The sequence below is a fragment of the Rattus rattus genome, chromosome 13 (genome assembly GCF_011064425.1).
Source record: "Rattus rattus isolate New Zealand chromosome 13, Rrattus_CSIRO_v1, whole genome shotgun sequence".
NCBI lineage: Eukaryota > Metazoa > Chordata > Mammalia > Rodentia > Muridae > Rattus > Rattus rattus.
The window spans coordinates 603,038-618,272 of NC_046166.1; the positions used below are offsets into that span (position 1 = coordinate 603,038).

The window sequence follows — 15,235 nt, forward strand, 5'->3', positions numbered from 1 at the left end:
ACCCTAATGGGATACATTAGGTATGAAATTCTACGTTTTGAAATATTCTTAAAAAGAAACACTTGTAATGCTCATCTAAGACCTAATGCTAACCCTAACCAAAACCTAATGAGAACAACCAAGTATGCACTTCTGTGTGATGTTTACGAATCGTTCATTTTATAGTCATTTACTGTCAGGGAAAAGATACTGTCTTGGTTTATGAAAAGGATTTGTGGAAACTCTAAACTGTAGTGATTTTGCTTTTTCCACTACTTGACGTAACTTACACCAAGACAATAATTACAGATTTCATTGAGAAAGTGACATTATTTTTGTAAAGCTTTTGTTATTTAAATAAAACTTTTTTATGTTCATAGAAACCGACTCTTATAATGGAAAACACTTCACTGGGGCTGGCTTACGGTTTCAGAGATTTAGTTCATTATCATCATGGCAGGAAGCATGGTGGCATGCAGCACACACGGTGCTGAAGAAGGAGCCAAGAGTTCTGCATCATGATCCACATGCGGCAGGAAGAGATAGAAACAGTGGACCTGGCTTGAGCTTCTAAAACCTCAACAACCCCTCCTCATGACACATTTCCTCCTATAGTGTCACTCCCTAAAGCCTATCAGGGGCCATTTCCATTCAGTGTGCCAACCCACCCAAGGCGATCCTCCTGCCTTCACTTCAGGTGCTGAGATGACAAGCATCTATCACCACACTTGGTTTATGTGTCACAGGGAATCTAACTCAAAACTTCATGTGTGATCTACACCCCAGCCTGGCAGATTATAATACTTTCTGTCCTGCAAGATTCATCTCTCCAGAGTAGGTAGTAGGTAGTTGATAAATATTTTCTTGAGGCAAAAAGGTAAGTCTCTTGGGTTCTGGTGAACTGCAGCTTCCCCCACCACCCTGGTGGGACCTCTGAGTGTCTTTCAGGAGTAGCAGTTACAACAAACCTGGAGCTCAATCCTTCCCATAGTGCACAGCAGCAAAGGTGAATTTCCTGTCCAGCATTTCTTGGCCTGTACATGAAGTATAGCACGATTTGTGCAATGTCTGTCTCTCACTCCATACCCCAAAGTGCTAACCTGGCAGTTCTCAAAACCCAGAGTGATTCTCTCCTATCCACCATAGTCATTTTTCCTAATCTCTATCCTGACTTTTTAGCAGCAAGTAAATAGAGCTTAGAGCAGAAGAGAAGAAGCCAAAGCAAACTGCTGTAAAAAGCTTATGAACAACAGATTCTTCTGTCCGTGAATGAATCTGATCACAACACCAAAGGCAATAACAATTTCTGAGCAGTGACTACACCCCGGCATGGCTCTAAGTGCCACACATCCATTGACTCCTTTGATTTTTGCACTACTTCAAGGTCCAGTGATGATCCCTAGTTTATACAACAGGGAAATAGAGAGCAAACAGCCCAGTGGTTATTGGACTTGATCATGAGTCAGCCCCAAACCTAGGGGACTGGACACGGAGTCATGGAGAGAGGATGGTTAGGGAAACCAGGGTGAACTTGGGTGGAGGAATCACTCCTTTTTTGTAACATGTTAAGTAACTGGCTGGTGCTATTTAGTTGTATATTACAAAATAACTAGTGAGAAGGATTTTGAATGTTCTAAGACATGACAAAGGTTGGCAGTGATGGGCAGATGTGTTGCTGACCCTGGGATCTCATAAAACTGCAAAGCTTCTGTAAGGCAAAGGACACTGTGGTTAGGACAAAACAGCAACCAACAGATTGGGAAAAGATCTTTAAAAATCCTTCTCAAGATAGAGGGGTTATATCCAAAATATAAAGAACTCAAGAAGTTAGACTGCAGGGAGACAAATAACCTTATTAAAAAATGGGGTTCAGAGCTAAACAAAGAATTCAGAGCTGAGGAATGCCGAATGGCTCTGAAACACCTAAAGAAATGTTCAACATCTTTAGTCATAAGGGAAATGCAAACCAAAGCAACCCTGAGATTTCATTTCACACCAGTGAGAATGGCTAAGATCAAAACCTCAGGTGACAGCAAATGCTGGCGAGGATGCGGAGAAAGAGGAACACTCCTCCATTGTTGGTGGGATTGCAGACTGGTACAACCATTCTGGAAATCAGTCTGGAGGTTCCTCAGAAAATTGGACATTGAACTCCCTGAGGATCCAGCTATACCTCTCTTGGGCATATACCCAAATGATGCCCCAACATATAAAAAAGACACGTGCTCTACTATGTTCATAGCAGCCTTATTTATAATAGCCAGAAGCTGGAAAGAACCCAGATGCCCTTCAACAGAGGAATGGATACAGAAAATGTGGTACATCTACACAATGGAATATTACTCAGCTATCAAAAACAATGACTTTATGAAATTCATAGGCAAATGGATGGAAGTGGAAAATATCATCCTGAGTGAGGTAACCCAATCACAGAAAAACATACATGGTATGCACTCATTGATAAGTGGCTATTAGCCCAAATGCTTGAATTACCCTAGATGCACAGAACACATGAAACTCAAGAAGGATGACCAAAATGCGAATGCTTCACTCCTTCTTTAAAAGGGGAACAAGAATACCCTTGGCAGGGAATAGAGAGGCAAAGTTTAGAACAGAGGCAGAAGGAACACCCATTCAGAGCCTGCCCCACATGTGGCCCATACATATACGGCCACCCAATTAGACAAGATGGATGAAGCAAAGAAGTGCAGGCCGACAGGAACCGGATGTAGATCTCTCCTGAGAGAGACAGCCAGAATACAGCAAATACATAGGAGAATGCCAGCAGCAAACCACTGAACTGAGAATGGGACCCCGTTGAAGGAATCAGAGAAAGGACTGGAAGAGCTTGAAGGGCTTGAGACCCCATATGAACAACAATGCCAAGCAACCAGAGCTTCCAGGGACTAAGCCACTACCCAAAGACTATACATGGACTGACCCTGGGCTCCAACCTCATAGGTAGCAATGAATATCCTAGTAAGAGCACAAGTGGAAGGGGAAGCCCTGGGTCCTGCTAAGACTGAACCCCCAGTGAAAAGATTGTGGGGGGGAGGGCGGCAATGGGGGGAGGGTGGGGAGGGGAACACCCATAGAGAAGGGGAGCGTGGAGGGGTTAGGGGGATGTTGGCCTGGAAACCGGGAAAGGAATAACAATCGAAATGTAAATAAGAAATACTCAAGTTAATAAAGATGGGGGAAAAAAAAAAATAAATAAATAAAAAAAAGAGACCAAGCTGGATTTGTCCTCTACAGCAAATTGAGGGAGCTGGTTCAAAGCTACAGTTTCTACTTTGTAATGTAATTAGGTTGGGTAGCAATGCCATTAAACACAGTGGATAAAAGCCTGGAATCTGAGCATCCTTCAGCTTCCTTACTTACCAGTTGTATGAACCAAGGGAGATTACTTTGCCCACTAAAGGGCAGGGAGGAGCAGGGAGAGGGTATGCTTTAGAGATTGAAATGTGTGTATCCCGACAGGGTTGACGTGGATAAGGCTGATGGGGAGAACGGATGCGTACAGAACATGTACGGCAGCTGGAGCAGCTCAGGCACGGCTGGGGTTTGGACGTGCCTACTCCTGGGAAAATACTGCCTTTGTCTTGTGCAGTGTGAATGCTTGGGTTGCTAGGGATAGAAACCACATGAGCCGGTTATTAGTTCAGTGATGGGACTGTCCAGGGCTCTGTGGGGCTGGAGCCCTCCCAGCAGTGTGCTGATGTCACCAAGGAGCCAAGGTATTGTGGCTTTTCTGTTCTCTGCCTTGATGCCTCCCATCCCACATAGGCAAAGCACTAGTGAGCACAGAGGCTGCTGACTTCCAAGAGAGGCTCAGTACAGTGGAGAAAGTTGCCTTTGCCCTGTAGTCAACAAGCCAGTCCTCCAAGTCTTCCAGGCTCCAGCTTTCTTTGGCCTCTGTAGGGTCAGAGTTCTTCAGTAGAAATCCTAGCTGCTTTAAGCAGAAAGGTGGAAGGGTGAAAGATGTTAGGTGCCCACAGAGGCACTGGAGGAGGGGACCTCTCCATTAAGCTTCTAAGAATAGTGCCCCAGACCACACTGTAGATCTGACTGGGTGAACTCACCACCACTGAAAGGTGGGCTAACAGCCCTCTACCGCGTCCAAGTCCTGGGTGTCAGGGCCTCACCCTGGCTGCTACCACTGCTGTTGTCAGCATCCGATCAGAGACGTTTCATTTAGGGGTACAGCCTCTGTGGGGCTAGTAGCTGACAGCAGGTCCTTTGTCCTGGCAGCATGGAGGTGGACACTTTGCATCTCAAGGTTGACTATGAGATGCCAGAATTGGTCCGGGGACATTTCCTTGCCCACAGATGCATTGTCTGTCTTTGCCGATTGCTTTTTAACTGTCAGCCTAAAATCATCTAAGAAAAGTCTTACTGAGGGATGGCCTGTGGGTTGGTCTGGTGTGTTGTGGGTGTCTTGTCTGTAAATTGAGGTGGGAAGATCCACCCTGAAGGAAGGCAGTAAGTACCATTTCCTGGGACAGACCCTGAGAGGTGGAGTGGAGAAATCTAGCTTAGAGTGAGCAGGGAGGCAGCATGGGTGCGCTTGCTTCTCTCTGGTCCTGACTGTGGAGAGGGCGTGATGCTAAGCTGCCTGTCCCTAACTTCCTCCACAACAATGGACTCTAAACCAAATAAACATTCCTCTCTGTGATGCATTTTGTCAGAGTATTTTTATCAGCGCACAGAAATGATCAAACCACCTTTGATCAAACCCTTAGGCAGAGATCTAGGGCTCCACAACGATAAGATTGGGCTGACCCGACCAAACTGAGGATTTCCTGATTCAGTCCAGTCACCTCCTTTCTGGTGTCTCTACATGCTCATGGCATGTGCAGATCTTTCTGTGGTTGAAGTAGGGTCTGGTCTGGCTGTGTAGTTCAGGCTAGCTTAGTACTAAAAACAAAAAAACCAAAACCTTCCCGTTTCAGCTTCCCAGTGCTGGGATCAGGTGTGCGTCACACTTGGCTGCAAACATTGCTTCTGATGCTTCCTAAGGCCCAGGTACCCTGTCTTCCCAGCCATCCACAGTATTTCTTGCTGATCCTTGTCCCTGTCTAGAATGCTATTCCCTTTCCACTTTATCTACTACGGGAGTTTGAATGTTATTGGCTCCCAAGTATGTGTGTGTGTGTGTGTGTGTATGTATATATATATGCAAGTTTAGTCCCCAGTTGATAAACTATTTGGAACCTTAGGAAATATGTCCTTGTTGGAGGAAGTGTGTCACCGAGAGTGGCTTTGAGGTTTCAGAAGCCCATGCCGGGTCAGTGTTGCTCTCTGTCTCCCCCTTGCTATCAGGATGTAAAACTCTTAGCTACTGCTCCAGCACATACTTACGGCCCTTTTGCCATACCCCCACCATGATGACCATGGACCAACCCTCTACTGTAAGCCACCCCCCAATTAAATGCTTTATTTTATAGGATTTGTCATGGTCATGGTGTCTCTTCACAACAAGAGAATGCTAAGACACCTACTATCTCTGGTGTATACTTAAGAACTCATTTCAATCATGTTTTTTCCCTACCCTTCCAGCTATTAAAAAAAAAACCAGTGTGTGTGTGTGTGTGTGTGTGTGTGTGAGAGAGAGAGAGAGAGAGAGAGAGAGAGAGAGAGAGAGAGAGAGAGAGAGAGAGAGAGAGGAGAATCCAGAAGACCAGAGGACAGCCTGGGTGTTCGTCTGAGACAGGGTGCTCAGGTATGACAGGGTAGCTGAGTTTCCAGCCATTTACTGATCTCTTCCTTCCATCTGGCTATAAGAACGCTGGGATTACAAATGTTGGCTACCGTGCCAGACTTCATGTGGGTCCTGAGGGTCTGAACGCTGGTCCCATACTGGTACCGGCAAGAGCTCTAACCACTGAGTCATCTATCTCCCCAACCCCTTTTTAGGGGATTCATTTATTCTTATCAAACCCTCCTTCCATCCTTCTAGAACATGAAATGCTGGTCTCGTTCACAGCTATTAACACAAAACTTGCCAGTTAGTGATTAAAGTGTTTTTTGGGGGGCATTAAGCAAACCCTATTGCTGGTATTTAAAATGTCCCTCATGTATCAAAAGACATTTTGATATCTTACATCTTTAATGATACCACAAAGTGTTTAGTTTACCACCGCCCTTTAAGACCACACATGTAGTCGTCACTTCCCATGTCAGTAGTCAAACAACGATGCCCTGGCTGCTACTTCTTCTGAGGGTCAGTTCAGTAACAAGGTGTTGATGGAAACAAGAGACAAGGCTGGTATCAGGATAGAAACTTGAATTTGGGAGTGAGGACTGATGGTGCCAGAATAGGAAATGTGCTGAGGTCAACCCCACTGCTTAGTCTTGCCCCTTATCATCAGGGACATCACACTTCCCTGGCCAGAGATTAAATCAAGATGATCCATTGGATGTTAGTGGGCTATTTAACCACACCTGAAACCCGCACTACAACCCATCATAGATCAGAACAGGGTCAATTTCAAGCATCTGCATAAATGATGGATATCTTAGTATACTTCTTGGTATACCCATGGGCCCACATTTGTTAAAAGACTGAGTAAATAAAATAACACTGCTGTCAAGAGAATTTAGGGGAACCACTGCTCTTCTTGTTAGTGATGTTCCAGTCTAAGCGACCGAGTCCTCCCAAGTGTCCCACGTTACTAGGCAACTCAGCTTCCCTCTCATGTAATTTACAGTTACATGGACAGGGCCTGACCAGGGCCTAGCCATCCCACACTGGACCTCACATTCTTAGGTTCTTTCCCAGTATGCTTTGAAGATGGTGTTGTTTCTACAGCCTCTATCTCAAAGTAAAATAACAACAAACACTTAATACCTCAGAATGAATAAATAAAGAAAATGTATTTACATTAGTTCATCATTGGAAAATCTGGCATAATTGAACGATGGGAAACCAGGACTGTGTCCTAGTCTCTTAGGTCTAGACCTAGCTCACAGGGCAGGCATGGGCACCTTACAACCCTCTGTAGAAACGGAGAGAGGTGGCATGGGTCTTGAGCAGGTTGAGCAGCAGCATCGACACCCCTCAGTGAAGAGAATCCCAGCGTCCCAATCAAGGAGCTCCTGCTGAGGGCATGGGCTTCGTCTAACCGTGTAAGTTCACGTAGACATCTGTCCAAGTTAAACAAAGTCCTTCCATTCAGCAGTACATAGGACAAGGAGCCACGGTCAGGAATGGCAACCTCTTGCCACAAACTATGTGACAAGAGGGATGTGGAATTCATGTGTGTCAAATATCAGGGGCCTCCTGGGTGGTTTTGGGTCCCTGTTGGCTTTGTGTAACAGTTTGAAGAGACCAGTTCCAATGTTCATTGGGATTCCCATGATGATGCACTCAGACACACCTGAAACCAACCAGAACCTCAGTTAGTGAAAGGATTCACAGAGTGGAGAAAACTGTACTGAGTTAGAATTGTAAACTTGAGATTTGAGGCCTAGTCCCTCCATGTAGCAAAGGACAAAAGCTCGGGACCCTGTCTCTGGAAGGACAGTGCCTACCACAGTCTAGCAGGTCACTGGAAACCAATTCAGCTCAGCCATTTCTAAAACAAGAGTCAAGAAGCAGTGGATAGATAGTCTTAGGGAAACAGCTCTGACACCAGGCAGCCTACACATGATCAGTAGATGATGAGTTTGTCACTATTTTCCTTACTCTAGTGCCTAGAAGAAAGGAAGACAAACAGCTGGACGTGCAGGGCCCTGGGAACCAGTGACAGGATCAGAACACTGAGGTTTCCATTGACTTCTAGAGGGGATGGGTGCAGAACCCCTTCTTGGCTTCACTTCAACTCATTCTTCTTTTGTTTCCGGTTTTTCAAGGCAGTTTCTCTGCTTATCCCTGGAAGCCCTGGAACTCACACTGTACACCAGCCTGGCCTCAAACTCTGCTTCTGCCTTCACAGTGCTTGGGATCACTGGTGTGCAGCACCACTGGGCAGTTTTAGTCGGTTTTAAAAGCTCTAAGTACAGTCTCCATTATAGGAATCTGATTCTCTAGGAAGCAAGCAAGAGGCAGATGCAATACAGGTTGATGCCACAGACAATGATAGAACCAGAGAGGCAAGGAGCCGATCCAAGTCCAATAGACAGGGAGAGCTACTGTTGGTTTAGAGTATTACAGGCACAGAGGCAGGGGCAATTTCAAAGTGGGATGGGGGACAGAAGGTGGACTAAGACTGCATGCTGTCAGTGGTAGTGATGCACCAGAAAGCGGGTGCTGTCGAGCTCAAGCAAAGACTTGCCTCCTAGATCAGGTGGGTGCCAGGCCCCAGTACCTCACATCTAGCTCTACTCTGGCCTGTGCCTGGGCCTCTCCTATGCTAAGCCTCCTCACTTTTTTTCACTTCCTTTTGGTGTTTTTAAGACAAGCTCTCACTGTGTAGCCTCGACCGGGCTGTGTAGAGCAGCCTGGCATGGAACTCACAGGTTTCTGCTTGCCTCTGCCTCTTTTGACCTGGGATTAGGGATGTGCACCACCTGGCCTGACTTTCTAGTCATTCCCACCCCCACCCTCTTCTCTCTTTCTTCACCTTGTGTCTTTCCTCATTCTCTGTGGCGCTTGACTTTTGAAATGATGTTCAATGTCTCACCAGGAGGCATGACCACAGGCCACTCTCCTCTCCTCCTTGTGGTACTTACACTGTCCATCGCCTGTCAACCCTGGGCAATGTAGGCTTAGTCAAGCGGGCCAACTCAGGATCCATATATTTTTTTTTTTTTTTTGGTTCTTTTTTTCGGAGCTGGGGACCGAACCCAGGGCCTTGCGCTTCCTAGGCAAGCGCCTACCACTGAGCTAAATCCCCAGACCCGGATCCATATATTCTTTTGGAACTCAAAAACTATCTGCACTGAAAGTAGTTCACACTAAGTAGGAGAACAAGGTGCCCAGCTGGGTTCTAGAGACAACAGATCCACTCCAAACCTACCACACACGGAGTCTTTCTGCCCAAAGTAGGCAGCATCAAAGAGATGGTCAGCTGTCTTCTCAAAGGAGGCCAGCATCAACACACTCTCCTTCATCTTGGCCAGGCCAAACCTGGTTATACCCAGTACTTCACCCTGTGTCAGCAGAGATTGTCAGAAGGGAATAAAGTCACTCTCAGAATTTTCATAGCAAAGCAACAGGTAATATCCCAACAACAGAAAAACCAAAAGCAGCCAAGCAGCTATTCAAGGAATCGAGTCAACCTCTGAGTTTTTTTTAAAAAAGGGGATGGGGGTGGAGGTAGCGTCTTCCTTCTGTGAAGCTAATACTGCAATTAGGTATTTCCGGTAAATGTAGGTGCCAAGCACACACAAGACTGGTGCTGTCAACATCTTAGGGTGGAAGGGAGGGCTTCAGGAACCCTTCTGTGAGGATTTACATTTTTCATGGGCACAGTCAGTGACAGACATTCTCCAGTGGTACAGACACTGGTAAGGTGCCCGTGCTCTTGTAAAGGACTCCTCCCTCACCCTGACCCTCTAAGCAGCCATAGTGAGTTTCACTGGGCCTTTAAAAAGGGGGACATGAAAACAAGGATGATCTGGGAGGAAGAATGGGACGAGCAGGAGGGAGTCAATAAGACAAGGCAAACGGAGGTGACTCCAACAAAACCACACCAAATGGTCAAAGTGCAAGCCCAGGCAATGCACCATTAACATGTGCCAATAAAAACACCTAAAAATCATCACACGGAAGTGCACGGCTTCAATTCCAGCACTCAGAAGGCAGAGGCAGGTGGATCTGAGTTCCAGGCCAGGACTTGGCTATAAAACCAGTCCATGACAGCCAGAGCTATACAGACAAACTGTCTTGAAAAGCCAAAAAGAACAAAAAGGCTTTAAAAGTCAAAGGTCAATGTCTGAGGAACAGTACCCACACTTGAACTCTGACCTTCATGCATGAAGGAATGCACTTGTGATTACACACACCCATGTATACACCACACACAAATGGAACGAAACCTGTCTGGTAGCCACAGTAAAATAGCACATGCGCTCAAATACCAGAAGGCGCACCTGAGATACCTGCTTTAGGGACGCTATTGTCACAGAAGCCAGGGATCAGGGATATTTATCATCACTGTGCTCCTCACCTCTGACTTATACGTCTGGGTCCTAAAAGCCCTTTATTGTAGTAGTGGGTTATCATGAAAACTGATGGACTGCAGCTCCCCACACTCACACTTGAGAGCAGGGCAGATCTCTGTCTGTCTCTCTCTGTCTGTCTGTCTGTATGTCTCTCTCAGGGCAGATCTCTGTCTGTCTCTCTGTCTCTGTCTGTCTCTGTGTCTCCCTGTGTGTGTGTGTGTGTGTGTGTGTGTGTGTGTGTTGATGGAGTTCAAGCACAAGGCCCATGCTTGGTAGGCAGACAATCTGTGACTGAGCAACATCCCCAGCCCTACTCTCTGGAAACAGCTAAACAATCAGCACAAGGGAACAACACTCCAAGTGGCCGTGGCATCCTAGTTTTGGTAATGGCCAGTTTTGCTATAGAACTGGACTGAGGAAATGGAAAAAGCCATGTTCACTCACTGAACCCACAAACTTTTCAGTGTTTGAAACTTGGCTGTGTTGAAATGCTGACCCTGGGAATTTACCAGAACACCCGGCCCCATTTCCACACTTAATGCTTTTTGGTGGTGACACCTTACTCCCTGTCCAGGTTAGTCCTCGCACCAGTGTGCTTCACACGCCATAGCTCTCTGGCTGTTTGCCAGGTAGTGAGTCACGACCGCTGACAAGCTGGAGCCTCCCTTGTCTCACACCTTGTAGGTCATCAGGTCAGAGAGCAGCATCACGTGCCTCCTGTCAATGCTCATGCCATGGTTGACCATCGTGTACTGGATCTCATTGATGATGGTTGTCCTCGCAGCCTCAATACCCAGGGTTTTTTCCACCTAGGAAAAGCATGGAGTGAGCAGAGGCAGCCCCATGCAGGATCCACCCCACTCCTACTCCAGGTGTCTGACAAGCGCAAAGCAAACCCTGCTCTATTTCCACAGCACATGCTGTGCAGTTGGTGGGGTTAGAGAAAGTAAATGTCAGGATCGGGAACTGTGCTGGGTATTGGCCAAGGGTCCAAAGGGGGATGGTACCTCATAGGTGTTATTAGAAGTGGTTCGCGTGCCTTTCACACCATGGGTGGCCATGACTGCCCGCAGGTTGTCACCTTCTACTAGAAGCTTGAACTTCTCCTTCCCACTCTGCTCGTCAATGTGGATGACTGCTCTTGACACCTCTGGGATGCCCTGTACCACCACCTACATTCAACATAAAATGTTCAAGATGAAATAACCCCTTGGTCCTACCCAAGAGCCTCAGACACAGGGCAGAGGAATGGGTGATAACCTGACTCGTCATTCTCAGCCATCCCCACCCCAGTGTGTGTGATCCAGGGGGCTATGCACTGTTTGGGGTAGGGGAAGACGGTCCAGGGGACAGCAGTGCCCAACCTACAATCAGCTTGGAGAGAGAGGAGAAAGAAGACCAAAGGACAGAGCTTCAGCCGCAGAATAAAATATAAAAGCAGGCCGAGGTCTCAGTCTCTAAGTCTCCCCCACAGCCTGAAACCCCAGGTTTGATTCTAAGGTCCCAAAGGTAGAGAGATCCAAGTACCACAAACACCACACACTCCCACACCTCCAGAAACACTTAATAAGAAGAGCAAGACTGAACCCGTGGGTGTATGGCCATGAAGGGCTGGGGTGCCATCCTTGGTCTTATAGTGACCTGGTCCTCAGCTCCACCCTGGCTGTTTCTCCAACAGAGGATGCTTTACCTCACCTTGGGTAGATCCTCTTTTAGAAACTGCAGCACATAATACATGGAGCTCTTGCTGTTTTCCCTGGGGGTGACACACACCACGGCCTCCCCATGAACCGCCACATCGCCAGGCTTCACTCGGAGCTTGGATGTGCAGATGGAGTAGCGCACTGTCTCAGCATTAACCTGCAGGGTGCCAGGGCCGTTACCAACAGACATCTGTAGGCTTCCACAGCAATGGCTTTCTTCCTTAATTACGGGATGATTCTTTAAGAAGTCCGGGGAGTCAATTTTGCTACCTCCTCTGCCATAAAATTTTATTCATGTGTATGTGTATGTATGCCTGTGTGAAATATGTCACCTACTTGTAGGTACACATGAAGACAAAAGGAGGGGTTCAGACCCTTGGAGATGGAGTTACAGAAGGTTTTGAGATAATCTATGTGGGTGCTGGAGCAGAATTCTTGCCTCCTGGAAGAGCAGTGAGTACTCTTAACTGTTCAGTCATCTCTTCAAGCCCACAAATGTTGCTATATTGTGTATCGATGTTCAATACCTGTGCTTTATTCATAAACAGAAGATTTTTTTCACTAAAAAAAAAAGGAACATTTTTCTCATTGAACATTCATGCTCAACTCAGGAAAGCAAACATAAGCAATGGAGAAACCTCTAGGGTGTCTGGAGAACAGAGGCCAGAAAGGCTGAAAAGTTTGTGGGTTTCATGCTATATACCCAGATGCAAATGCATCCTTCAGTTCTTATTTTTTCCAATCCCTAGATAAACACATGGGTCTTGTTTATACACAGGAGGCAATTACTCTACTACCAAGCTCCATCAAGGCCTATAAAGCGAGTGTTATCAGAGTCACAAGTTATACAACAAGACAGGACTGACGGTCAAATGGGAACCATGAGAAAACTTGAGAAAAGCTTCAAGATTTTTCAAGGCTAAAATAGGCTTAATTAGCAGCTGACCTCAGCTTACCCCCACCAAGGCTGTTATCAGTTAACCGCTATCTATCCCCACACATACCAGTAAAAGAGGCCAGGTTAACCCACAACTGAAAACAGTGCAAACCAGCCAAGTGCTATGCTAAGGATCCATAGGTTACTACAACAGAACTGGCCCAGGCTCCTTCCATACTACATGAAGATGGACAGAAATAAATTATCCTAACCCATGTGAAGGTAAAGCAGTAAACATCAATTACACCCACCAAGTCATTTACTGTGATGGCCATGTGTTGTCTGCATCAACAACCACCAGACAAAGTCTTTATGCTGTTTCTCTGTCTGCTGAACGTCACATCCACATTCTTCTGACTCACCTCCAGTCTCAGAAGTCGGATCCGTTCCAGGGACAGCTTGACAAGAATAAAGCAGTCATCAGGAAGAAACACTTCTTCAATGTACTCTGAGATCTGCCATGGCAAAGAGCAGGTGGTTACCTCCATCCTCAGGGCCCCTTCCCCGTCTCAACCCTACACAGGCACACATGCCACATGGACTTAGCCACAGCCCCCACAGCAGCCGCTCTGCCACATCCTCAGCACTGTGGAGAGGGGAGGATGTCTGACCACATTCTCTTGTCATCAAAAGGGATTCCTTACCTCCCCCAGGAGGGTTTTCTCAATCCTGCCCTTCACCAGGCGTGCATAATCTGCATCGTCATCCATGTCTAGCTGTGCTGTGATAATTGGAGTGCTGCAAGGAGGAGCAAGGATCAGCACACAGGAAGGGACCTGGACTGCACAGAGCCATCCTGTATTGAGTCTGAGTGCTACTTAGCCATGAGGACTTTACCAGAGCTCGATTCAGGGAGGCCTACGATAAAGAACTCTCCTAGTTTCAGGAGACCCTGGGGCCCAGTGTCTGTGACAAGAAATTCCCTTGTGGGAAAACCTACCTCTTAGCTCTTGACCTCAGGGAACCATTTCCTCTCCCTCTGTCCCTCTGCAATAATAATGCCCCTGCTCCTCTGACCACCATTGTCACCTTCTGTTCTCACAGGGACAGTGTCCAATCAACACGGGACCTTGGGTCAGACCTGACCAGCAGGAGGCAAGCAGACCTCCAACCTCCCTGGCTGTCCACAGGGGCTGGTCTACCACCAGGATCTGCTATCTTTAGCTCTTCCTAAGTTGTTATTTCTACTACAAAATAGACAGAATTATTTTTTAGCCCTAAAAACATGATGTCTCTCTAGTTCTTCTAATCCAAGGTCTCTTGAAAACTTGTCCGAATCACTAGGGGCTCACAAAGAATGTCTATAAATCAGGCAGGAGAATAATCAGTCAGCACTTCAAGCACAGAGCAATGCCACCAAAGGAATGAAATGTCTACTGACCTATTCCTCAATACTGCTAGCTTGAGTAATATTCTATATTTCATGTAGGGAATGGCCATAACATTAAACAAGTTTTGATTTGAGCCACTTTCTAAAAATCCAAACAATGATCAATACAGTAGACCTGCCCTCTGGACACTAGGACTTCCCAGTTAATAAATCATAGGCGTTCATGAGCACAAGGACCACTGGTCCCCAAGAAACAGGCCAGGGCACAGCTACCTGATGGCCTTGGAAGCATTGATGATCTCCTTGATCCGAGGCACACCCAGGGTGATGTTCATGGAAGCTACCCCTGCAAAGTGGAAAGTCTTCAGGGTCATCTGGGTGCCCGGCTCACCAATGCTCTGTGCACAGAGTGCACCCACTGCAGAGCCTGGCTCCATCTGTGCCCTAGGAGAAAAGGTGCAGAAGCAGATTTGACACAACAAGGAAAAGGCCATCAAACGTGCTGGACAGGGCTTCAGGTCACTGCCTTTTAAAGGAAAATATGTACATTCTGTCAGGTTTAGGGTGGAAAGAGCAATGGACTAGGCAGTGTTTGTGGCAGAGGAAGGGGCTGGCACAGGTGAGGAACAAGTGTCATCAATGGTGTGAGATGGTCAGAGGGGCAGACAATATGATCAAATTCTATGTGATTAGCTTACGAAATACACATGGCTGGTGTCCACTGTGTGGAGTAAGTAGAAGTGATTTGCTCTTATTGTGTAATGAAGTTGGTAGAGAGCTTGAATCTACCATACACACTGTGAGCTTCCTTATGGGTACAGGACATTCGGGACATTTCTTTGCAAGTCCTTTCCTGTTTAGGAGCATCCAGGTTGGGGTCCCACTGGAGAGAATAGATGTGAGGCACAGATCTGTCCAAAGCCTGGAGTGATGTCGGTCAGTGCGCTTGCTCACTGATACCATCAGCCTGACCTGACGCAGACTCATGGGGAAAGACAGACCCTCAATAGGGAATAATCTATGTTACACTGACTGTGGGCATGCCCGAGGAGGACGGTACAGATCCTTAATTGAGGTGGGAAGACCCACACTGAGAGGTCAGAATCACTTCATTGTGGGGGACCTGAACTGTGCAACATGAAGGAAGCCACAGCACAGGCAGAGGCGATCAGGCAGCAT

The 15,235-nt window shown here is 46.8% G+C and overlaps 1 protein-coding gene across 1 annotated transcript in view; it reads right to left on the reverse strand.

The window, feature by feature from the left end:
- Window positions 1-6,826: 6,826 nt before the first annotated feature.
- Window positions 6,827-15,235, reverse strand: part of Polr3a (RNA polymerase III subunit A) — a 43,737-nt gene continuing 35,328 nt past the window's right edge. The window contains exons 24-31 of the mRNA XM_032918737.1: window positions 14,330-14,500; window positions 13,371-13,464; window positions 13,089-13,181; window positions 11,782-11,946; window positions 11,094-11,258; window positions 10,764-10,895; window positions 8,940-9,072; window positions 6,827-7,358 (exon numbers count right to left, since the gene is read on the reverse strand). Of these exons, the coding sequence (XP_032774628.1) occupies window positions 7,210-7,358; window positions 8,940-9,072; window positions 10,764-10,895; window positions 11,094-11,258; window positions 11,782-11,946; window positions 13,089-13,181; window positions 13,371-13,464; window positions 14,330-14,500 (1,102 nt within the window). The 3' untranslated portion in view covers window positions 6,827-7,209. The remainder of the gene's footprint in view (window positions 7,359-8,939; window positions 9,073-10,763; window positions 10,896-11,093; window positions 11,259-11,781; window positions 11,947-13,088; window positions 13,182-13,370; window positions 13,465-14,329; window positions 14,501-15,235) is intronic.